Below are 25,500 nucleotides of genomic sequence, written 5' to 3' on the forward strand. Positions count from 1 at the left end.
AACAATCCTACCACATCAACATGCTGGAACTAAGAGCAGTCCACCTGGCTCTAAAAGCTTTCCTGCCTGCAGTCGAATCAGATTCAGTCCTGGTCCAGACCGACAACACAACGACCATGTTCGACCTGAACAAGCAGGGTGGAACTCGGTCGCATCCTCTCTCCCTGGAGTCACAGGCGATCTGGCACTGGCTGCTCGCCCGAAATCTCTCGGTGGTGGCGGTGCATCTTCCAGGAGAGCTAAATGTCAAGGCAGACGCACTCAGCAGGCACTTCGAAGATCAGACAGACTGGGTGCTGCATGACGAGGTGGTGGCGGACCTTTTCCATCGTTGGGGTCGTTCGGAAATAGATCTATTCGCAGACGACGAAAACACAAAATGCCACGCCTTCGCGTCCAGATTCCACCGTCCAGGGACAAGGGGGAATGCTCTTCTGATGAAATGGTCAGAGACATTTGCCTACGCCTTTCCTCCTCTGCCCCTGATCCCGAAGGTGGTGTCCAAGCTACTCAGATCCAGCATGACCATGATTCTGATAGCTCCAGACTGGCCACGGCAGTAGTGGTACCCGGACCTTCTACATCTGACCGTACTTCCACACAGGAGACTACCTTGCAGGCCGGACCTGCTGACCAAGATGGGAGGGAGGATTCTTCATCCCAACCTTCCCTCACTGAACTTGACAGCATGGCTCCTGAGGTCCTGCAAAACGGACATTTAAATCTGCCTCCTGATTGTATGCATATTTTAAAAGAATCGAAAAGACCCTCCACAAGAGCGTCATATGCGTTTAAGTGTAAGAGGTTTTTTCTTTGGTGTAAGGAACATCACTTTTATCCTACGAAGGGGCAGGAGGATGTCATTCTCCCTTACCTTCTGTACCTAGCAAGATCTGGTCTTAAATATGCTTCGATCAGAGTGCATTTATCTGCCATTACAGCTTATAGGAAGTCACCTAGTCAGCCCTCCTTTTTCCAAATGCAGGTGATCAAGGACTTCTTACAGGGGTTAAAGAAAGTGTATCCCCCTGTTAGAGACCCTCCTCCTCCGTGGAAGTTGAACCAGGTTTTGTCTAAGTTGATGGGCCCTCCCTTTGAGCCCATCCACAGAGCTTCCTTACAGCACTTATCTTGGAAGGCTGCTTTTCTAGTAGCGATTACATCAGCGCGCAGAGTAAGCGAGATACAAGCGCTATGTACCAATGAGCCTTACACTGTTTTCCACCATTATAGAGTAGTCTTGAGGGCACATCCTTCTATTCTCCTTAAGGTGGTGTCTGATTTTCACATCAATCAGTCTATTTCCCTGCCATCTTTCTTCCCTGATCCGGCGACCCCAGTTGAGCGGTCGCTTCATTCTTTAGATCTTAACACCTTGGGTGCTTTGACTTTTCCCCTCCTGTGCTGAGGGGTCTGTAAATCCCATTGTTCATGATGAGCTCAGCTGATTTGCATATGGCTGGGTTCAACCTGGAATGGCATGATGAGCAAAAAAAAGATGGATTTCGACCCAGATCTCTGTACTAGGCTGAATGTATGACATTGTTCTGCATTCTGTCCATCAATTGTTGTTTTTGCATTTGTCATCCCGAGTGGAACAGGTAAGCCCAGACGTTGGTCCCGTGCTTTCCAAGCCTCTGGAGTCATGTTATCGTGGCTGATATGGGGTCAAACCCTGAAACCAGTTCTGGGATGCTTGTTTCCAGTCCAGGGAGGACCTGGCCTGGCAGTTCGGGCTGGACTGTTCCCATCGGGCACATGGTCAATATTGATTTGCGTATGGCTGGGTTCAAACTGGAATGGCCTGGTGAGCAAAACAACGATGGATTTAGGCCCAGATCTGTGTACTGGGGTGATTGTATGACATTGTTCTGCATTCTGTCCATCAATTGTTGTTTATGCATTATGATATCTTCAGCTCTACAGAAATATTGTACATTCGTTATGTTTTTAGCGTTTCTACGGGTGATATTATTGTACCTGGGTTACATGCTGATGATTGGGATTATGAAACTGTAAACCCCATGCTCTTGGATCTGGAATATTACCCTGTTTTTTAGGGTGAAGATTTGTATCTATATTCTGCTAATTATGGTGAAATGTTCTGTTACAATCATTATGGACATCATTATTTACATCATGCTAATGTTTAACACACACTATTTAATTATACACATTGAGAACATTGTCCTCCTCCCCCACAAGGGAGCTCAAAAAGATATAGGGATACATTTACATTTTTTTCTGTACTTGATACATTAGACCCGCATTTTTTTTTTTAAACTTAGCCCTACACCTGCAAAGAAATAAATGTTCAAACGAGCCAAGCTAATATATACAGATTTGTTTTACTCACACTTAGCTGAGAAAGGCTATGATCATTGGAAGGAAACTATTGACATGAAATCAATTTGTGATACCAAACCTTGGCAAGTTCAGGGTACATGTACCTTATTTTGAGCTTGGTTAGTTCCAACACTAATGATTTATCTGAATGATGCAGTTCAGCAGACTACTTGTCTATTACTGGCAAAAATTAAAGACATGAATTCACCAAACTTTCCTTACATTGTCTGGTCTGATTTGACTATCAGCTACATTTAACAACTTACACTGAACAACAGCTCAAACGCATGCTACAAAATGGTGCATTTAACTACCCACTTTCAGGCCCAAACGGGTGGTTATTGTGGCCAAAGGACACAAATGGTTGTTATGCTAATTTTGTAGATTCCAAACTGGGGTTTAAGGCAAGCAGACCCGACCCTCTTTATTCCAATTCTCAACACTCATATATAGTCATCACCTATTCGGTAGGTAAATTGCACCAAAAATGGTTGTGACATTACACATTGTCTACAGTAAAGCAAAAATGTTCCCATCTTTTCGGAAGACATGGACCTATATGATTTCTTATTGGGGCCTAAGTCTCCCCATTCAATTTGTTTCATTTACGTCACATTTAATGAAAATATCACAAATGGAAGCTGCTTCTTGTTTAAGACAAATTTATCAAGATATGTTGGTCAAAGAACTTGCTGTGGTCGATAATAGTATTAATACACTGTCTTCTCGCATTTACAACTTGAATAACATTGTGTCATCAAGTTCAAGTTTATTTGGCAAATACACAATACATAGTTTTAAAACTTTGATCGTAATACCCTTAAAAACAGCTTTGAGCATTTAGAATTTTAAAACATTTATCATAACAGACTTTAAAACAATTTAAGAATGTATACTATTGATAATAGGACAAAGTACATGCTGTTGTTCATAATAGTATTAATAGATTGTCTTCTCGCATTTACATTTTGAAAAACATTGTGTCATCTGTTATCAATATTATGCAAAGTTACATGTCTTCCATATACCATGGGCAAAGTCAGCTTAGATCTATCTAGCAGTTTAGTTGGACACTTCAGATTCATGAAAGTGGCTGCATGCCATGGGGTTATCTAAATTCTATGCAACTAGTCTAGCCTAACACTTAAACAACGGCTCATGGCCAAGAAAGATGTCACTAACACAATGTTACATCTTGAGGAGTGAGAACATTCACAAAAGCAGAGACACCCTCTGCAGTGTGGTAAATACATGACGTAATATCTTTGCCAATTTAAACATTTAAGCTCACATAAAACATTTTCCAGTAGGTAGATATACAGGCACACTCATCAAAGGATTTTGCGATCGCAAAATCTGCTTTTGGAATGTATGAAGGGTCAAGGCCCTCGCAATTTAAGAATTCGCAAATATTTGCGAATTCTCAAATTGCGATTGCATTTAAGGAATCGCATATTGCGATTCCTTAAATGCAATGCATGAAACTTTAAAAAATTGCGATTTCGCAATTAAGGGGAGCAAATTACCATGAGGTTGAACACCATGGTAATTTGCGAAAACTTTGAAAAATGCACTTTTGTGCATTTTTCAAAGTTTCATGTTGTGCACACACATGCCCTAAGGGCATGTGTGTGCACAACATATGTGCACAGATTGATTTCAGGGGTGCAACAGGGTGTCCTTTGGACACCCCTGCACCCTTGAAATCGCATTCTCAATTTGCGATTCGCTAATTGCTAATCGCAAATTGAGAATGTCTTCCCATTCATTCCTATGGGCCTCAAGGCCCATAAGAATGAATGGGGAGGGATTCCTTAATTGCGCCTCTCAAATTGCGAGTCGCAATTAAGGAATATTAAGAAATCACAATTTACTGCTCCGTCGACGATGAAATCTCCTCAGAAGGTGAGTGATTCCTCGACGTCGAAGAAAGTCCCATTGTCGACGAAGACTCAGTCGACGGCGCCGTCGATGATTATTTCATCGCTGTCGACGATGCCAAATGTCGTCGACTCCTACTTCATCGTCGATTACATCAATGCCGTCTACGACGATACAGCTTCCATCGACGACGATTCAACTGCCATCGACGAGCCCACCGACTACAGCGATACTACTTTCGGCGACGATGGCAGCGACCTCGACAACAACATCGTTGACAATGGTTTTTTTTCCGTCGACAACCTCAATGATATCAGCGTCAACGGTTTCTTCTATAATGGCTACTGATACTGACTCACTGTCAATGTACATTTCGTTGACGCTGAAGCGTAAAAGACCTACATCTTTACAGATTACGCCAGTGTTAACATAAAAATTGTCATCTTCAAGGCATTTTTATCAGGACGTTTCCCAGATCTCACCTTTACATCCTAGCCACTCTATGGAGAAGTCAGATCATGAAGGACCTTTTGGCCCAGCACATAATCCTTCTCAGCTCCAGAATAAATATCAGTAGGATGACAATGATGAGGAATATTATGAGCCCTGTGAATCTCTACGAGGCCCTCAGGAATCATTTCATCAGGAACCTATGGATTTAACTGCTTGAGGGATTTTAATACATGCTTCCCACCAGTGACGGTTCCAGAACAACCTCCTGCACCTAGAGTTTTACAGGCTGCGAGTCCTGCTGCCCCTATCTCGGTGCCTCAAGATGTATTGCCTACTCATTTCACTCAAGATGATGATGGTAACACCGTGGCTGAAGATGGAGAGATACCAAACTCACCCACAACTGTGGATGAATGGGATGAGTACTTAATTCCTACACCATCCTCACCAGTCCCTCAGGCTATTGGTTCCCCTCCTGAGGATATTGGAGGTTTTCACGCAGTCAGGGAAAGGGCAGCAACCAGGTTTCATTTTCCAGTATCGGTAAACAAAACAGAGTGTTTTCTTTATGATTTTAATGACCAAAGTAGGAAATCGGTCCGTTCAATCCCTATAATTGATCATATTTGGGAAGAAGGAATGAAAATAAAGAAAACTCCATTTTCGATACCTGCGATTCTCCCTAGAATCGATAAAAAGTATAAAGCACCAGATGATGCTCCTGCTTGCCTCTCTGGGCACCCAAGACCAGATTCTGTTATTTCACAGGCGGCCTAACGGAAGTCTCGTAATCCATCTATTCCGGTAACGGCGCCAAGGATGGGAAACGCCTGGATAACATTGCTAAATGCTACACCGCCATGGCGGGTGCTTCAGTTTGTGCCACAAACTCTTTGGCGATTTTAGGCAGATATGACCGCCAATTATGGTCAGACATGTCCCCTTATCTCGAATACCTTCCTGAGGGCAAGAAACAGGAAGCAAGGAAAATGCTTTTGGAAGGTGAAAGGGCTGCTTTAGAGATTATTCATATCTCTATGGATCTAGCTTCCTTGGGTTTTCGCCAACTTGCCGGAGCAGCAACCCTTAGACGACAGAGTTGGTTGAAGTCCACCAATTTTCGCCCGGAGGTCCAAACGAAGATTCTGGATATGCTATTTTATGGTGATTTATTATTTGGGAAACACATTGATGAGGCATTACAAGAAATCAAAAAAGATACTGATACCTCCAGGGCACTGGGTACTTTACAATATAGAAAGACTACTTTTCGAGGAGCTAGAGGATCATATTCATTTTGTGGAGGATATCAAAAATACCAAAATCAGGGCAGTCAAGGATGATATGGTTACCGGCAGCAGCCACAGCAGCAGTCCTATAGAAATCCCCCAGCTGCCGCTTATAGACAACAGAACTGAAGACGCTAACCTCAAAGCAGGGACTCTGTTAGAAAACAGTGACAATCTTTTCGCACCTGCAACAGATCTGCCACTCCTAGTTTACAGGATTCCGAATGTATCCCGACATCTCAAAAATTGGAAAAGAATAACCACAGACAAGTGGGTATTGGACAAAGAAAGTTGTGTGAGTCATGCTAGTGCAGGCCATACCCTTATGATTGTATGTTTGCTGCACCTTTTTGAAAATATATATTTTCGTTAGAAACTTCTTTTAATTACCGTGAAGCTGCCAGGAAGCCTTTGTATTCTTGTTTGCGCCGCACGCCTCCCGCTCCGACCCCGGTCCACCGCAGCTGAGGCTGTTTGAGTGGAGGGTGGACCGGGCAGAGCGAGACCCCCCCTGACGCCGCCTCCCAGAAGCAAGCACATAAGGTCATTAGCCTTCACGACGCACGATAGATACTGGTGTGAGTCGTGCTAGTGCGGGCCGTACCCATATGATTGTATGTTTGCTGCACCTTTTAAAAAATATATATTTTCGTTAGAAACTTCTTTTAATTACCGTGAAGCTGCCAGGAAGCCTCTGCATTCTTGTTTGCGTCGCACGCCTCCCGCTCCGACCCCGGTCCACCGCAGCTGAGGCTGTATGAGTGGAGGGCGGACCAGGCAGAGCGAGACACCCCCCCCTGACTCCGCCTCCCAGAAACAAGCACATAAGGTCATTAGCCTTCACGATGCACAATAGAAACTGGTGTGAGTCGTGCTAGTGCGGGCCGTACCCTTATGATTGTATGTTTGCTGCACCTTTTTAAAAAATATATATTTTCGTTAGAAACTTCTTTTAATTACCGTGAAGCTGCCAGGAAGTCTTTGCATTCTTGTTTGCGCTGCACGCCTCCCGCTCCGACCCGGGTCCACCGCAGCTGAGGGCCTGTGAGTGGAGGGCAGACCGGGCAGAGCGAGACACCCCCCCTAACGCAGCCTCGCTGTGTATAAATCTGGAACATGTCCAGACCGCGCAGCAGACGCGCGCAGCAGGCGCGCCAAAGGCAAGCCCGTCTGTGCCCGTCCACACCGGGACCGGGCCCAGGGCCATAACCCCTGCACAAAGTGATCCCGACAAGGAGTGGGTAAGATACTTCAATGAGGAGCTACTTTTACTAAGACCCAGTCCCTGCTGTCGTCCGCTTTTGCCTCTATTAGAAACTAAACACTGCTCGAAGTGTCAGCTTAACCTTGAATTCACACACTGTAGCAGTATGTCTTCACGAATTTTGCCCGTTATAGCGGACAAAAAAATCTATAGAGCTGGACTTATCAACGCGCGCTCCTTAGTTAAACATAACTCCGAAACGGCAGATCTCATAGATTCTCAAAAACTAGATCTAATCTTCATTACCGAGACCTGGGCAGATGAAGCCTCAGACATGAATTTATTACTAGCAATCCCAGAAGGATATGCAATTATTAGAGCAGACAGAAAAAGGAAACCACCGATTAGTACATAACAGGAGACCCTACTACAATCTACATCCGTACTTGGGGTGTAATTGTGAATTGTTAAACACTCAATTCGATATGATGTGTAGATACAAGAGACGGAAACAAGATGATATCATAAAATCCAATCTCTGAACATTGGTCAAGATAGTTGGCTACTATATCTACACATCATATCGAATTGAGTGTTTAACAATTCACAATTACGCCCCAAGTACGGATGCAGATTGAAGTAGGGTCTCCTGTTATGTACTAATCGGTGGTTTGATAATTTGTGAATAATCATGTTCTGAGTCAAAAATGTGTATATATTGATTTTTCTCATGTAAATAATTGTTTTGTATGTAAAATGTTTTGAAAAATGAATTTAATAAGATAGAAAAATAATAAATTAAAAATATATCTTTTATATATTGTTCTGTGTATTTCGATTGAATAATAGGTCACCAGGTCATGAGTTTCAGCTAAAATATCCAGCACTGAACCCGGTGCAGCTTGCTTTCCAATAGTTATGTCAACGAAATCAGGGGCACTTGTGGACCCATGTCCACCAAAAATATTACATCTTTTTCCGGAGCTTATTAGTGAGCAACTGGTCAGGCTCATAGGCCACATAATGAACTCAGGCATCTACCCAGTTCTCTGGAAATCAACATCAGTTCTACCGCTCCTCAAAAAACCTAACTTAGATCCATCAGAACCCGGAAACTAAAGACCAATAGCTAGGATTCCTTTCGGTGCCAAGGTCCTTGAGAAATTTCTGATTAAACCGCTTGTCCAATTTATTGCTGAAGCGGATATCCTTGACCCTTCTCAATACGGCTTCCGTGAGGGGCACAGTACCGAAACAGCCTTGCTGATGGCAGTGGAAGAACTCAGGAGTGTACTGGACGCCGGGGGGAAGGCCGCCTTGATCCTGTTGGATCTCTCGGCGGCCTTCGATACAGTAAACCCTGCTACACTCCTGGATCGACTGGTAACAGCGGGGGTCCACCGAGATGCAAGAAAACTGCTGGCGTCATTCCTGAATAACAGGACATTCACAGTGGAGCTGGGAGAGGTAAAATCTAAACCTTTCAGCTCCCCGTGTGGGGTCCCACAGAGGTCATCATTGAGCCCAACTCTTTTTAATCTATATGTAGCGCCGCTAGCTGGAATCATTAAGGCATGTGGTTTCCTACCTGTGTCATACGCAGATGACACTCAAATTGTGGTCTCAACACAGATAACACCTTAGATACTGCAGACAAGTTTAAAAACTGCATGAAGCAGTTCAGCCTGTGGATGGAGAGAAACTGCTTAAAACTCAATGGGGACAAAAGCGAAGCTATGCTACTGGGAACAAATAATGAAATCTGGTACCGGATTGGTGGCCTGCCAATCTCAGTAATTGTCCATCACCGGTTAATAAAGTTAAAAATCTAGGTATGATGCTAGACAACAGACTTACATTCGATGCCCAAGCCAACAAACTAGTAGCCACTATGTGGCTTATCCTGAAAATGATCAGGAAACTACTACCCTACATCCCAATGGATTCCCATAAAACTGTGGTTACCACATTAGCTCTGTCGAGACTTGATTACAGGAATGAGTTATATGCCGGGATGCAGGCCCAACACCTGGCCAAACTACAACGTCTGCAAAACTCGGCAGCAAGGTTGATACTAAATATCCCTAGATCAGAACATATATCTCATCACCTGGATACTCTACATTGGCTCCCCTTGGTAAAACAAATTAAATTCAAATCCCTATGTCTAACATACAAGGCACTCCAGGGCTCGGGATCCCTGTTCCTTAGAACACATCTCAAGCCATATGTCCCCATAAGAGATTTATGTTCCAGCCAGGCAAAATTGATACAGGTCCCCCAGTTCAAACAAGCTAGGTGGGGGGGTAGAAGCTTCCTACTGCAATCAGCCAAGCATTGGAACCGACTCCCTCTTGCTATCAAAAACAACACCTCCCTGTTGTTCTTTAGGAAATCTGTAAAAACCTGGATGTTCAACTCCCGATAAACTATGCCTCCACTCGCTGCATTTAGTCACACGTTTTTCTCCAGCGCCAAGACGCCCATGGGCATATGAGCACTTTACAAAACCACAAATCAAATTATCAAATTTGGTCACACCCTGGAATTTATCAATTCCCGCCCTGCTCATCCACCTTTGAAAAAGCATCCGCCACATCTTGCTCTTCTCAGAAAAGAGGTAAAAATCATGCTTTTGAAAGGAGCAATAGAAAGAGTGCCTCGCTCTCAGGTGGGGAAAGGATTTTATTCCTGCTTTTTTCTAATAAAGTAAAAGTCAGGGGAATGGAGGCCTATCCTAGATTTAAGAAAGCTAATCAAATATCTTCAAAAGAAATCCTTTTGCATGGTCACACTTCGAGAAATCCTTCAGCTTTTGGACCATGTGGATTTCATGACAACATTGGATCTCCAGGATGCATACTTCCACATCCCAATTCATCCCAAGCATCGGAATTCCTTCGATTTACGGTGGCAGGTGTACATTTCCAATTCAAGGTCCTTCCATTCGGCTTACGCTCAGCCCTGAGAGTCATTACAAAATTCCTAGCTCCAGTAGCAGCTTATCTCAGACTTCAGCTTACGCACTAGTCAACAAAAATCAAATAATCACTTCACTGTAGATTACCATTTGATTGAATCATTTAGGTATGTAACAAAAAACAATCTTACGCCCGAGATAGTTTGTTGAAGCAGGAAAAACACACTTGAAACAAAAGAAATTTATCCAAATGATGGGGAATTCTCTTATTTACTATACATTTTACAAAAAACACATCAAATTTTACAATATAAAAAAGCACACTTATTTACAAAAAAGGTTCATTTTGTCACAATTGAACGTGCACAGAAAAGAGTGAAAGTACGTGCTCTTGTGTGAGAAAGCGACCAAAGAGGTCAGTGAGGAGATAGAAATACAATAGCGTTCTTTAAACCACGTTTAAGATAGGAGTCCTTAAAGTGGTGGACATGAGCCTGCCCTTACTATTATTTTTGGAAAAAAATGTCATTCTTTCTTGCTAACGATAAATCATAAATATCCTCCAAACTTAGATCAATGCGTCAAAGACGGGGGGGGTTTACGCACCATCGGCACACCATTGTTGGGTGCCCACGATTGGGGTCATTTTGATTCCGTGTACATTGAGTTTTCGTCCCCCCCCGGCCCCCCAAATTCCTTTGTCCTGATGAAGACCCACGTCTGAGGAAAAACAGCCACCCTGTTTGTTTCTGGGTCGAAACGTCGACATTATCTTCTGGAGCCTGTACCTATATTGCTCTCCCCCGCCCAAACAACCCCCCCCCGTCTTTAACGCATTGATCTAAGTTTGGAGGATATTTATGATTTATCGTTAGCAAGAAAGAATGACATTTTTTGCAAAAATAATAGTAAGGGCAGGCTCATGTCCACCACTTTAACCACTTGGATGCTAAGGGTACCTGATGATCTTCCATGTAATTTCCATTGAAACCAATGGAAACTCCATGACGAGCTGGGCTCGTCATGAGCGTCGAAGGGGTTAAGGACTCCTATCTTAAACATGGTTTAAAGAACGCTATTGTATTTCTATCTCCTCACTGACCTCTTTGGTCGCTTTCTCACACAAGAGCACGTACGTTCACTCTTTTCTGTGCACGTTCAATTGTGACAAAATGAACCTTTTTTGTAAATAATTGTGCTTTTTTATATTGTAAAATTTGATGTGTTTTTTGTAAAATGTATAGTAAATAAGAGAATTCCCCATCATTTGGATACATTTCTTTTGTTTCAAGTGTGTTTTTCCTGCTTCAACAAACTATCTTGGGCGTAAGATTGTTTTTTGTTACATACCTAAATGATTCAATCAAATGGTAATCTACAGTGAAGTGATTATTTGATTTTTGTTGACTAGTGCGTAAGTTGAATTAATGTCTAGGATCACTTTTTCTATAACAAATTGATACCCAGGTCCTTCTGACTCCTATTGGGTTACCCCTTGTTAATAACGCTATCTCAGACTTCAGGGCATCCAATTATTCCCTTATCTGGACGATTGGCTAATAAATGCTCCTTCCTTTCAACAGGATTCTCACGCAACGTCCACATGCCTGCAAGTTTTTCAATCCCTAGGACTGTCTCTGAACATTCAAAAATCAGTCCTCTGTCCTTCTCAAAGAATTCAATTTCCAGGGGCATCAGACCTCCTAAAAAGAAAGTTTGCTTCTGTGAGGATTATCAAATATGTTCTGGGAATACTATCATCAGCAATTCTGCTTGTACCTTATACCCGTCTAAGAATGTGGCTGATTCAAGAGGAGCTGGACAATCAGTGGCTGTAAATCTCGGGGTCATTCGACGACCTAGTGAAAATAACTCCAGTTATGCATTTACCTGGTGGATGCGCTCCAAGAATGCCTCAGTCGGGCTCACTTTTCAGCCTTCTGTACCGGATTTTATCTTCACAACAGATGCCTCCCTAGAAGGGTGGGGTGCACAGGTGGGGTGCCCACCTTCAAGATCTTTGCATAAGAGGGAGATGGTCTGCTTCTGTGGCAAAGATGCATATCAATTTTCTGTAGCTTCGAGCCATTTTCCCACCGTTGCAGTCTTTTCTCTCATGGCTTCAAGGGTCAACCGTTCTGATCAGAACCGACAACACCACTTGCATGCATTATCTAACCAAGCAAGGAGGTACCCGGGCCCACATTCTATCTCAAGAAGCGCAAACCATTTGGGAATGGCTGCCTTCTCACGATATCAAAATCAAGGTGGAACATCTACCAGGGATCCACAACACTTTGGCAGACACTCTGAGCAGGACCTCAAAGTCCTGTCACGAATGGGAGCTGGATCAAACAATTGTAGAGAATGTATTTCAAATGTGGGGCAAGCCAAATCTGGATCGTTTTGCCTCCAGGAACAATCGAAAGTGCCCTTTCTTTGCAAGTTGGGAACCAGAGAAGGGCTCTTGGGGGAACACCTTCATGATGAGATGGACGGGGATTTTTGCATACGCATTTCCCCCTTTCCCGTTGATCCCAAGACTTCTGCACAAGCTCAAGATGGAACCATGCTGCATGATTCTCATTGCACCGAGATGGCCGCGTCAACATTGGTTCACAGAGCTTTGCCTACTATCCAAACGCAGACTGTACCGTCTTTCAGCAGTCCCGAACCTATTGTCAATGAGCAAAGGCCAGATTTTTCATCCTCGTCAAGTCCAATTGCACCTTCATGCGTGGTTTCTGGATTCACAGAGTTTAAGGAGATACATTTACCTCAAGACTGCAGAGACATTCTTGCTAGAGCAAGAGCTCCTTCTACCTTGAAAACGTATGCACTAAAATGGAAAGGATTCCTCTGCTGAGAAATCTTTACATACCTTGAATGTCAAGAGATGTTTAAAATTCTACATTTCACTTACTGTATCCATCAGAAAATCCGACCAATTATTTATTTCCTATGGTGGTCAAAAGCCAGGAACAGCTGTGACAAAGTCCACTATCACAAGGTGGATTGCATCTACTATCCAATTCTGCCATGTCAAAGCTGGACATCCTTTATCAAATGAACCTAAGGCTCACTCTACAAGGGCAGTATCCTCATCTACTACTCTTTTTGCTGGAGTTCCTCTGGAGAAGATTTGGCGTGCTGCAACTTGGAAAAATGTGCACTCATTTACACGGCATTACTGCCTTGATCTGGCAACAGAGGCTGAATCAGCAGTGGGTCAAGCAGTGTTACGAAACCTTTTTAAGTAAGGTAAGCCTCTGTAAGAAAATGGTTATACCTTTACAGAAAAGTGTTTAATATATAGGTATGTTTATTTTGATGCATATGTATTTGGTATTTCTCTTATTCAGATTCGAATATGTACTGCAGTACTATATTGATTTTACACGGTATCTATTGTCTTTTCTTATGATACCCACCATCCACTATACGACTAAGCATTATTTACTGCTAGCTATTCTGATTCTAAGTATGTGAATCTATGAAAGATACCCCAATACTGGATAAGAAAACAAGTTACTTACCTGTAACTTCAGTTATACAGTATTGGTATCTTTCATAGATTCACATGCAACCCACCCTCCTCCCCGGAGAGGCTTACCTTATCTATAGACATCTTACTGTCACTTGTGCTATGAAAATCTGAGGGTTTGCCTCTCTGTGGAAGGTTCTAAGAGGGTGTTGCAGCCTGATTGGCCGGGTTCCAAGTTTGGTTCTTTTTACAAAAAGACTAAGATAGGCTAATGTAGTGACTTTGCTGTCCATAGTAGCCTATTGCTTAATGGTGTTATGACTATAGTGTATATGTTTTATTGAACCACGAGACTCCCACCTCATCGGCGGGTATGATTCTAAGCATGTGAATCTATGAAAGATACCAATACTGGATAACTGAAGTTACAGGTAATTAACTTGTTTTCTTATTCAGTGACTCTTATTGGGATTCAGACTGAACATCTCGCACAAGGTCGAACAACATGGTAGATTGTTTTCTTGTGCCCGGACAGCAAAATCTCCTAATTCTTTTAGACATAACACGGTGGCACAGCTGTGGTTTTCCTACAAAGTAATTCTTATCATATAAACCATGTCTCGGCCCCTTGAGGAGCAGAGTGCAGAATTTCAGCAGAGAGACCAGTCCTGGAACGGAACCAGCAGCCTTGCGTAAACTAAGTTTACACCTATGATGCAGACCATCTAACTACATACACCAGGTAGGCCTAGATAGATATATTAGTTGCCATGGTTAGGTTGCTCATTGTATACAGCCTGCCAGTAATGTTGATCACGTTGCTCAGTTGTATTTGTTTCCTTATCGCAGTACCTCTGTTTAAAACAGACTGCAATAGTTTGAATAAATATATTGTAAACTTCCTTTGTATCTTCCTTTTGTTTACTATGGACATGCATGAATGAGGCACAAAAGGTGATGATCTGTTTCCACTGGGGACTAGAGGTTCATGTTCTAGCTCTGCCAAAATCACCTGCTACTCTGGAAAGGTTACTGACGTGGTAGAGAGACTCACTCCCTACATTTTGTTAAATGTTAAATGTTAAATGTTAAGAGATTTCTAGAGCGCATAGCTGCCCGGAAGAGTCCCAGCGCTTAACAAGTACAGGCGGAATCAAGAGGGGAGGCTTACGGGAACAACCATGTTTTCAGACATTTTCGAAATGCCAAAAGATTGGGCTGTGCGCGGAGATCAGGAGGGAGGGAGTTCCACAATTTAGAGGCGTTATAGGAGAAACGCCGACCTCCCGCTCGTGCTCTCTTGATCTTAGGTGGCAGAGTTAGGTGGGCGTTAGAAGATCGGAGGGGTCTGGAAGTATTATAAGGAGTCACCAGATCTTTGAGGATAGGGGGGGCTTTACCGTTAAGAATTTTGTGCGTGATGCAAAGCGCCTTAAACTACACTCTTTCCATGACGGCCAGCCAGTGCAGTGCTTCAATAGCCGGTTTAGCCGAGCAACGACTCTTGGTGTTGGTAAGAATCCGTGCAGCCGCGTTCTGCACTACTTGTAGTTTAGAAGTTACTTTCCGCGGTGTGCCAAGATACAGTGCGTTTCCATAATCCAACCCTGACAGGATGAGGCCCTGGATCAGGAGTTTTCTTGATTGGAAAGGGAGCAATGGTAGAATTTTCCGAGTGGAGCGCAGGAGCCCATAGCAGACTCCGGCCGTTTTCCTTGCCTGGGTATGCATGGTGAGGTTTTGGTCCAACCATAATCCAAAGCTTTTAATCTCGGGTTTGGGGATTGGGGGTTTACCCATGCATGAGGGCCAGAGAGAGTCCGGGCGGAAATGGGACTGATTGCCCATCACCAGTATCTCAGTCTTGTCACTATTAAGTTTCAAGTGAGATCTGTCCATCCAGCTGACTATGTCTCTCAGGCAGGAATAAAGGTCGATGGTAGGATTTTCCTGCTGAGTGAGAGAGACAACCAGCTGGGTGTCGTCCGCATACGTCAGGAGTTTAATACCATATGGGGTGACTATCTTTTCCAGAGGGGATATATATACGTTGAAGAGCGTAGGGCTCAAAGAGGAGCCCTGTGGCACTCCCCAACGTATAGGGGTCTCTTTAGATGTATAACTACCCTCTATCACCTGGAATGATCGGTCATGAAGAAACAAAATCAACCAGGACAGGGCAACGCCTGTGATCCCAAGATCTCTAAGTCGTTGGGCCAGGATCTGGTGGTTAACTGTGTCGAAGGCCGCACTCAGGTCCAGGAGGATCACTGCCACTGATCCTCCTGCATCCATGATCTTCCTGGCCTCTTCGACCACCATCACCATCGCTATTTCAGTACCCTGGCCAGGGCGAAAGCCTGTCTGGGAGGATTTAAGTAGTTCGTTTGATTCAAGATATTTGGACAGCTGGGAGTTGATGAATTTTTCTGTCAGCTTGCTAATACACGGGAGGAGGGAGATGGGCCTGAAATTGGATAAATTGAGGGGGTCTAGATTGGGTTTTTTAAGTAGGGCCCTCACCTTCGCCTTCTTCCAGCTAGGGGGCACCAGTCCATCTGCTAGGGAGGCATTGATCAAGTTTGTCAAGGGTCCAAGAATGGTAAAAGCTACCTGCTTTAATATGAGCCACTCTTCAGAGATTGGAGAATGGGGGACAAGGTGTCATTACTTATGGGAGTGTATGTATCAAGTCCCATATTAAGGTTCTGGACCTGCCTTAGGGACGTGGAAGGAGGGTTCGGAGGGGTGAGCGGCGGAAGTTGCTGAAGAATATTTTGAATCTTTTGATCAAAATAAGTGGCCAATTTGTCACAATGGTTGTCCGAGAGGTCAGTCGAGCATATGGGCTCTGGTGTTTTTAAAAGTTGTTTTACAATTCGGAAAGTCTCCCTCGACGAGCAGGATGCAGAACTAATTTTCTCCTGGAAAAAAGCAGTTTGAGCGTTTTTCAGGGCTTTTTTGTAATTAAGAATGGTCAGTCTATAGTCCTTCTTGCTATTAGGGTTAAAGTCTTTCCGCCACACTCTCTCCGCCCTTTTACAGAGCTTCTTCAGTAGGCGGGTCTCTTGGGTGAACCATGGGGAGGAAGTTTTTTTACGGGATGTCAGATACGTTTTTTTTGGGAGGATCAAGTTAAGAGAGTTTTCAATCAAGAAGAAAACTCCGCGTCCGCTATTACGGGGTCAGTTTCATGGCTTGGCTTAGAAAGTTCCAAGACCTGCTTCCAATTTTCGGTATCTAATTTGGCCCAGGGACGAGCCGGTTTACCAGGGGGTTGGTTAGGAGGAGGGGTAGTCGGAATCTCCCACCTGAAGGGGATGAGCAGGTGATCCGACCAAGGCATCGGGATTGGGGCATTTATTTTAAGATCGTCGATGTTGCAAAAAATAGGGTCGAGTAAGTGTCCAAGGATATGCGTAGGTAGGTTGCTCTGAAGATGGAGGTGGTGGGTAGCCAGGTCTAAAAGCAATTCTGATGAGATGTTGTCGTCGCTATTATCAAAATGGATATTAAGATCCCCTAAAATTAGTAAATTGGGTAGAGTACTAGTTATGGCCGTGGAGAATTCCAAGAGGGAGCTGCAGAATTGACCCAGAGCCCCTGGTGGGCGGTAGATGAGGACTACTGAAAGGGAATTACATGGGGACAGTTGGATGCTAAAGTGTACATTTTCACAGTCCGTGAGGGGGCTGTCATGAAATCTATATGCAAATTGGTCTTTATGGATAATAGCTATCCCACCTCCCTTCCCTTTGCTCGGTCCAGGTGTTGCACCAGTCAGCCCTGTGGTAGCGCCTGTACAATATCATAATCTTAGTCTGGAGTGAGCCATGTCTCAGTGAGAAACAGAATCTCAAATTTCTCCTCTTCTAGTAGCATATGAATTTCGTGAGCGTGTTTGGACAGAGATCTGCAATTTACCAAGGCCATATTAATAGTTGTCAGGGGTGTTTGGTTTTCCATTGCTGAAGTAAATTTAAATGGGCAATGAGGACAATAGGCACGCGAGCTCTCACCTGTAAGGATATTGGTACAAGAAGGCTGGGGAGACTGATTGAGTTGAAGCAGGGAGTCTCTGGAGTATAATAATCTTGCTTGGGTGGAAGGCTCCAGAGTGTCTGGCCCTAGGCTTGTCCTGGCGTGGACGGGCGCAGACGGGCTTGCCTTAGGCGCGCCTTCGGCGCGCTGACGGCGCGCCCGCTGCGCTCGTCCGCTGCGCTTCCGCCAAAGACACATATTTAGTGATGTTGGGAGGGCGCTAGGGGGACGTGGCCTCGAAGGGGCGTGGCCTCGGTACACGCCGGCAATGGCGTCAGCAAGTGTTAGCTTAGACAAAGTCCGCGACAGCGTTAAGATCCGCTGCGCGGGTTGCCAGGATAAGAGTTGCTGTCCCAAGATTCAACCGAGGTAAGGTAGGTTTAAAAAACACAGTTATTACACAAAGTGACACTCAAATGTTTAAAATACGGGTAAAGCTCCCGGCTTCCGCCTCAGGAGTACAGTTCTGGCAAAGCGCTCGTTCTCAGCGCCTTTTGAACTTGAGCAGGGGGCGTGGCCTCGAAGGGGCGTGGCCTCGGTACACGCCGGCAATGGCGTCAGCAAGTGTTAGCTTGGTCAAAGTCCGCAACAGCGTTAAGATCCGCTGCGCGGGTTGCCAGGATAAGAGTTACTGTCCCAAGATTCAACCGAGGTAAGGTAGGTTTAAAAAACACAGTTATTACACAAAGTGACACTCAAATATTTAAAATACGGGTAAAGCTCCCGGCTTCTGCCTCAGGAGTACAGTTCTCCTGTTCGACCACCTGTACTCTCAAGCACAGTTCTGCTTCCCAGCAGAATACCTGCTACAGTTGCTTGTCACCCTCCTCCTGAACTGCTCAGTGCTTTCAGACACTAAGCCTCTGCTGTACCCTCAGCTGAACACTTGTGCAGCAGGTTCTAGCAGTTTCTATCCCTGGTTGCACTAGTAGGGAGTTTGTTTCCTACGTAGTCTGTACAAATTTACGAGAAGATTGGAAAGGGTCTTTGAACAACATTGTTTTCTTTTTTTCCCTGAGGGACACTATGTAACAGAGGTTTCTGAGGCCATTGAGTTGAGCACCTACCATCCTGTTTGACATCGCTGCCTGATTCTCTTGATAGAAACTGGCTTATTTGATTGGTTTTGTTGTGTGACCTCAGAATACAGATGTGCAAATGCCCAACCTAAAAGCCACGTCACCTTCCTTGCATGTGGCCACACACTGCACTTGTGCAGGAAAGGCCTTTCATGCGTGGGGCACATGTGTGGTACAGTAAGATTTATGAGAGCAGGTGATTTTCCACCAGGCAGGATCACTAGAATGTGCATGTTCTGAAGAGCTGGTACTTCTGCTTGCACTGAAGCACATACTCATGCACTAGATAAACTAATATAGCGCAGCTTAGAATTCACCCATCACTGTGATCACTAATTGGATGGCAGCTCTAATGAAAACCTGGCAGTGGTCCAAACATTCTGAATTGCAATCATTGCTGGGGGATAATCAAGGAACTTTACTGCAACTTGTACTTTCCACAAGCTCAATACATACACTGTTGTGTTCACATATATGTATGTTTGGAAATGGCACCCATCTGAGAAGTGGGAAATCCACTACACCTATGGCATGTTGTCCTGGTTTTGCAGTGGTGACGAGCTCTGCAGCTGTTAGAGATTGCACGGCCACAACAGGAAGCACTAATGGAGACAAAAAGTAGATAGAGTAGTTTCGTCTGAGTCAGTGGCCAATAAAAATGTGCTTCTAGTGTTGTTTATGTATAAATATAACAGCTGGTTTGTGGGTAGCAGCTGGTTCCATGGGTAGTCAGTGGTCACTGGGATCCAGTTGTGAATTGTAATCTCTTTCATCTGGTATCCTGCTGCCACATTACTTACTGTTAGACCTAAACTGAGCACCAAGTACACCCTTGTAGCAATTGACCCTTGTTATGTTATTAGGATTTACAGAGCGTACAAATACCAAACGGTGTCTTGGCGCTAGCATTCCTGAGTAAGCTAAGATCTCTATTTATTAAATAACCAAGTTTTGAGAGCCTTCCTGAAGGCTATCAGAGAGGAAAGAGACCTAATGGAGTTGGGAATGCTATTCCAGAGTTTTGTGGCCCCCACTGTGAAGCTTCTGCCGCCCCAGTTAGTTAGTGATGAATGATATGCTTGAATTACTCTCACCCAGTGGTAATTATTCAGCCCACATCATTCCTGTCCATTGTTTTTTTCCTCAACTTGCCACCTCAGTTTGGATCCAACCATATATAAATCTGTCCTTCCCCGGCCCCAATAGGAACATTCTAATTCCTTCATGAACCAGAACACAGCAACCCAAGAACGGTGTTGCCTCAGGAGGGTTTTGACGTATACAGGAAGTGTGGGGCCTTAACTGGTAGCGGTGTGTGTTAGGTAAAAAACAACAATAATGAAGACGGGGCAGCAAGGTCAGAGGAGACCCCGAAACCTCTGCAGAGAGTGGCCAGGACCCACTCGGTAATTATGACAAGAATCCTGTGCACACGTTAAGCGAGGTGTATACATATATCATGCTTAATCCAAAGAACACAATAGGTAGTAAATGAAACAAAGTTGATGCAATAGAAAGTCTTTTTGTTCTTCAAAGGATTGTATTTGACCTTCCTTTGTTGAAAGGTAACTTCAAAAGCAAATGACCAGCCGACACGTGTTTCGTCAAGCGGGCAAGGAGCCTGTTACTCTTCAGGGCTGGGGGGGTGAGATGAAAAACATAGTACAGTATGAAAAAATATGTACAAGGCTTATTGTCTGTGAAATGGTGCATAGCGCCGAAGATCACCTTACGTGAGTGAAAACCCTTATGGATGTGAAAGCGAGAAAAAAATAAATACATCTCACATGTTAGGTAGTGACATCACACATGAGATAGGTAGAAACCAAGTGAGGAAATATAAAAATATGGTTTTGTGAATACTGAGAAGAAACACAAGAAATCAAAAAACAACCAATATCAATAATCTAGAAGAACAGAGTCGGTACTCTGGCTAGGAACCCAAAAAAGAGGATAACGTGATGCGTGAGATGGTGAGAATTGGACTGGTAGGTAACAGTATCAACAGTAAGAATATTATCCAGGTCACCATCGCACTGGTACTCTCCAGGCTGGACTTTTCTAATAGTCTGTACCTGGGCCTTCCATCTGGCCTTTTAAAAAGACTCCAACTAGTGCAGAACCAGGCAGCCAGACTTGTTCTTAAACAACCTAGGCGGTGTTCCATCAGGCCTGGCCTAGAACAATTACACTGGCTGCCTGTATCTCAAAGAATCATGTTTAAGTCCGGCTGTATCATATACAAGAGTCTACAAAACATAGGGCCTCAGTTCATCAATCAGTTGGTCTCCAAATACAAGCCCACTCGCAATCTTAGATCCATCAATAAAGACTTGCTGGTTGTTCCCTCTTACAGGAGAAAGCGTCAGGGCGGCAGCTGTTTCCATTACTTAGCTGCTGTCCTATGGAACTCCCTACCACTTTCCCTTCGGCTCAGCCCAGACTTTCTAACTTTTAGACGTTCTTATAAAACTTGGCTGTTCAGACAGGCTTATTTTCAGTAAGTTGTTGTGTTAGGTTCCTACTTCAACAGCGCCATGAAGCCCACGGGCGTACGTGCGCTTTACAAAAAAACCCTAACATAACATAACATAACATAACATAACATATAGGTTTAGACAACCATGCAGTCTGGAAAATAAGTCTCATCGGTTATGCCAGCAACATCAATTAAAAAATCTAAAAGACGTTCCATTCAAAAGAACAAGCAGATTGGCTAGTTAGACAGAGAAATTCAATCAACATTTAATTCATGGAGAAGGGTAAGAACCCGGACGATGCACAAAAAGCAAAACATTACTACTTAGTGAAAGAACAGTGTTAAAACGGTCCAGGGGCAGTCAGACAGATATTATCAGGTCATATAACTTACATGACATGCAGAAAGTGTTAATGTTTAAGATAATAGAACTAAAGGTTCACATTCAAGTCAGGCTTAAGAAAGTCTAGATACCCAAATGATAAATTACATGCACAAGTAATCAATGGCCTCAATAAAAAACAAAAGTTGCAATGGTGTCGTTAAGACCAGTCTAAATCCAGAATTCATTGAGCAAAAAGTGATCAAATTGTTTATGTAAAAAAGGTTTTAGAACTAATTGCGGCCACAAGTGAGTAAAGAAAGAACGGTAAGGTTACCGTAGAAAGAGAAAAAAAAGGGGGTGGGAGCATACTGGCGCAGCAGCAAATGTTTAGGCGAAAGAAATACCTGTAAGCACAAATTGGGTAACGGTCCTGTTGAAAGAAAAGAAAAGGCAGGGGGGGCAGTAAGTAACAGGTGAAGGCAGGGAACCCACAAGAAAGTTAAGACGTGTGGGCATGAATCCGGGTTCTTAGCCTTCTCCATGAATTAAATGTTGATTGAATTTCTCTGTCTAACTAGCCAATCTGCTTGTTCTTTTGAATGGAACGTCTTTTAGATTTTTTCACTTATGTTGCCGGCATAACCGGTGAGACTTATTTTCCACACTGTATGGTTGTCTAAACCTATATAATTCTTACTGTTGATACTGTTACCTACCAGTCCAATTCTCACCATCTCATGTGTCACGTTATCCTCTTTTTTGGGTTCCTAGCCAGAGTACCGACTCTGTTCTTCTAGATTATTGATATTGGTTGTTTTTTGATTTCTTGTGTTTCTTCTCAGTATTCACGAAACCATATTTTTATATTTCCTCACTTGGTTTCTACCTATCTCATGTGTGATGTCACTACCTAACATGTGATATGTATTTTTTTTCTCGCTTTCACATCCATAAGGGTTTTCACTCACTTAAGGTGATCTTCTGCGCTATGCACCATTTCACAGACAATACGCCATGTACACATTTTTCCATACTGTACTATGTTTTTCATTTCACCCCCAGCCCTGAAGAGTCACGGGCTCCTTGCCTGCTTGACGAAACACATGTTGGCTGGTCATTTGCTTTTGAAGTTACCTTTCAACAAAGGAAGGTCAAATACAATCCTTTGAAGAACAAAAAGACTTTCTATCGGGTCCACTTTGTTTCATTTACTAACTATTGTGTTCTTTGGATTAAGCATGATACAAGTATACACCTCGCTTAACGTGTGCACAGGATTCTTGTCATAACGGTGTTGCCTCAGTTGGGCCTTATCAGTCGAGTGCATCTTGGATCCAGTGGCACAGTAAGCACGGGACCCCCCTTTGGGCATACCGGTCTCTCTTAAGCATCACAATGAAGTGTACTAAAAGTGATGGATAGTATGCTTGAATTGATTTCAGTAACTCATAATTTCTTGGGTTCACATCCCACTCTAACATTATTTTGCAGCTTCATTTTGGACCTAGTAATGTGCAAATCAGTCTTGACCATGCTCCGATAGCAACAGTCAAGCCTGAACTGCCAGGTCCGCCCTGGATCAGAACACAAGCAACCGAAGACCGGTTTTGCCCTGATTGGGGCTTTTCAGTCAGGTGCATGCACAGTAAGCATGGGACCCACATCTGGGCGTCCCTGTCACACTTAGGTCACGGCATTGTAATATACAATAAAGCGATGGATGGTATGCTTGATTTTATTTCAGTCACCAGTAATTAGTCAGGAGGACATATCCCACTCCATTGTTATTTTGTACACCATTGCATATAAATAAGGACACAGCTCTATGCAAATCAGTGTTGACCTCACTCCAACACAACCAACCCAGCCCTGACTTCCTGGCCATGTGCTAATGAGGCAGAGCAGTTCAATGCTTATTCATGGAGGTGGTGGGAGTTAGAAACTCAGAACTCCGCAAAGCAAACATAAAAGAAAGTTATAGGTAAGTAATTGTACAGGATTGACCTCAGTGATCTGAAGTTGTTATACAATAATATGTTACAGTGTATCTGTGTAAAGCCATGGGTGGACAAAGCGTACTTAATGTAAGCTGTAAAGCCACAGTTTCTAAAGCTACATTAAATTAATTGTGTAAGATACAGTATGATTTAGTTTCATGTGTTCATTATCAGTGTATCATTAACATTGTGCTAAATCATTTTTAGGTATTGTGTTTTGTTTCCGTTATTGCTTCAGTGTTTCTAAAATTAGTTATTTGTCTCAAAAGCAAGTAAGAAGCAAAAGAAAACTAAAGAAATTACAAATGGATTTAGCCCAAGCGAAGCAGGATGGTGCTCTCACTATCATGGAGTTGAAGGAGAAAATAAAGGCTATGTATAAAGCAGTACAAGCCCCTAGAGGTCAGTGTGAAAGCTTTCATATTTTGGGTGTTGGAAAATGTTACTGCAATTATACTAGATTCACGTTGATGCACTGTGTTAACAAAATCCACAACTGTTATAGTACTGAAGAGTTTTATTGACAATTCTGCAGGGAGATCACAGCCATTATTGCTACCCGAGTTAGGGGACTAAGAGCGAAAGCGAGGGCCCCTAATGTGCTTGTAGGCAATTACCAACACAATAGTGCCTGCAGTACCTGCCACTTTTGTCATTAGAACATACTTGTGAGCACCTTAAGCGTGCCTAAACTATTTTTGCAGATGTTATCATGGAATGACATTTCAATCGGGAGCCATGTAGGCTGGCATGTGCTACTCCTCCTCCAACTTTTATTTTAGCAGCCTTCAGAAGAAAAAGAGGAAATCTCACTCTTACTTTACCAAGAGCCTCTAAAGTGTGATCCAGCCACGGATGCAATCTTCTTCCATTCCCTGATACCTGATGCTCTGCATCGTAGGATCCTCATTCAAGTAATGAACACTGGAATAGTGCTGCGCTGCCCGCATGGACCCAGGAGCACTTCTATTTTTTATATGAATATATATATTACCTAGTGGCGGTCGCCGCTGGGTAGGTATAGTTAGTACCACATTTCCATAGTAACTATAAATAGCGCCCTCGCAATGCACTCTTAATTACCTCCCATATTACATCACTCACGACATGTTCTATGAAATCACTGATAACATCAGTACAACATCTAAAATAACATAATTGATGACAACACTGTGCATGATGGAGGCGCGAATTGTAGTTACTTTAGAGCACGCGTTATAGCTACTTGCGATAACTATATCTAGCGAATTTTGGTGGTTTTGTTAGTTCAAAATAGTATGTTTTAACTGACAGTTTCACCTAATTATGCCGTCTCTTTGCCTTCTGTCAATATATATATATATACATATATATATTTTTTTTTAAAAACTCTTTGCGCTCGTTTCGCGGTCCAGGCGCTGCTTCTCAGCCGTGCGTTATTCCGCGGTCGAGCAGACCGCCGTAAATTCAATAATCTCTTCCCACGAAGAAAAGAAGTTGGGTCGCACTACAAAACTCCTTTAAGGTGAATCAAAGCATTTATTTCAATAGAACTCCAAACTTTCCAAACACCAACGCGTTTCAATCTCTAACTGAGATCATGATCACGGTGCCGCCCTTTTCTTTCCATTTGATTTTAAAGGTCATGAGTTACATTGTAAACCTCCCCCTCTCTAGGCAAGGCATTCTGGTAGTTGTAGTGCTATTTACAAAAACAGTGAGGATTCTTAAACAAAAACTTAAAACAAATTGATATTCAAGGTTGCAAATTATATAAAATAAACGAAAGTAACAAATTTATACTGATTAATAAGTTCACATTAATGAAATTAATCCATAACACATTTTGCTCATATTATGTGACGAAGCCTCGACTCAAGTTCATATATCCCATTATGTTATTTGGCTAGTTCATGTGTTTCAATATTTTACCATGTACCTTTGTACCCTTTTTCTTTTTTTGTTTTTTTTTCGATTTTCGCGGGGGGATCGCCCGGTACGCGCACCGGGGAACGTACCGGGG

At 43.3% G+C, this 25,500-nt stretch overlaps 1 protein-coding gene across 3 annotated transcripts in view; it reads left to right on the forward strand.

Annotated features, from left to right (window-relative positions):
- CCDC192 (coiled-coil domain containing 192) overlaps window positions 1-25,500 on the forward strand; it is an 851,244-nt gene that overhangs the window by 639,288 nt on the left and 186,456 nt on the right. For all 3 annotated transcript variants that reach the window (XM_078675607.1, XM_078675606.1, XM_078675605.1), the window contains one exon: window positions 23,768-23,900. In XM_078675607.1, the coding sequence (XP_078531733.1) occupies window positions 23,768-23,900 (133 nt within the window). The remainder of the gene's footprint in view (window positions 1-23,767; window positions 23,901-25,500) is intronic.

The sequence above is a fragment of the Lissotriton helveticus genome, chromosome 2_1 (genome assembly GCF_964261635.1).
Source record: "Lissotriton helveticus chromosome 2_1, aLisHel1.1, whole genome shotgun sequence".
NCBI lineage: Eukaryota > Metazoa > Chordata > Amphibia > Caudata > Salamandridae > Lissotriton > Lissotriton helveticus.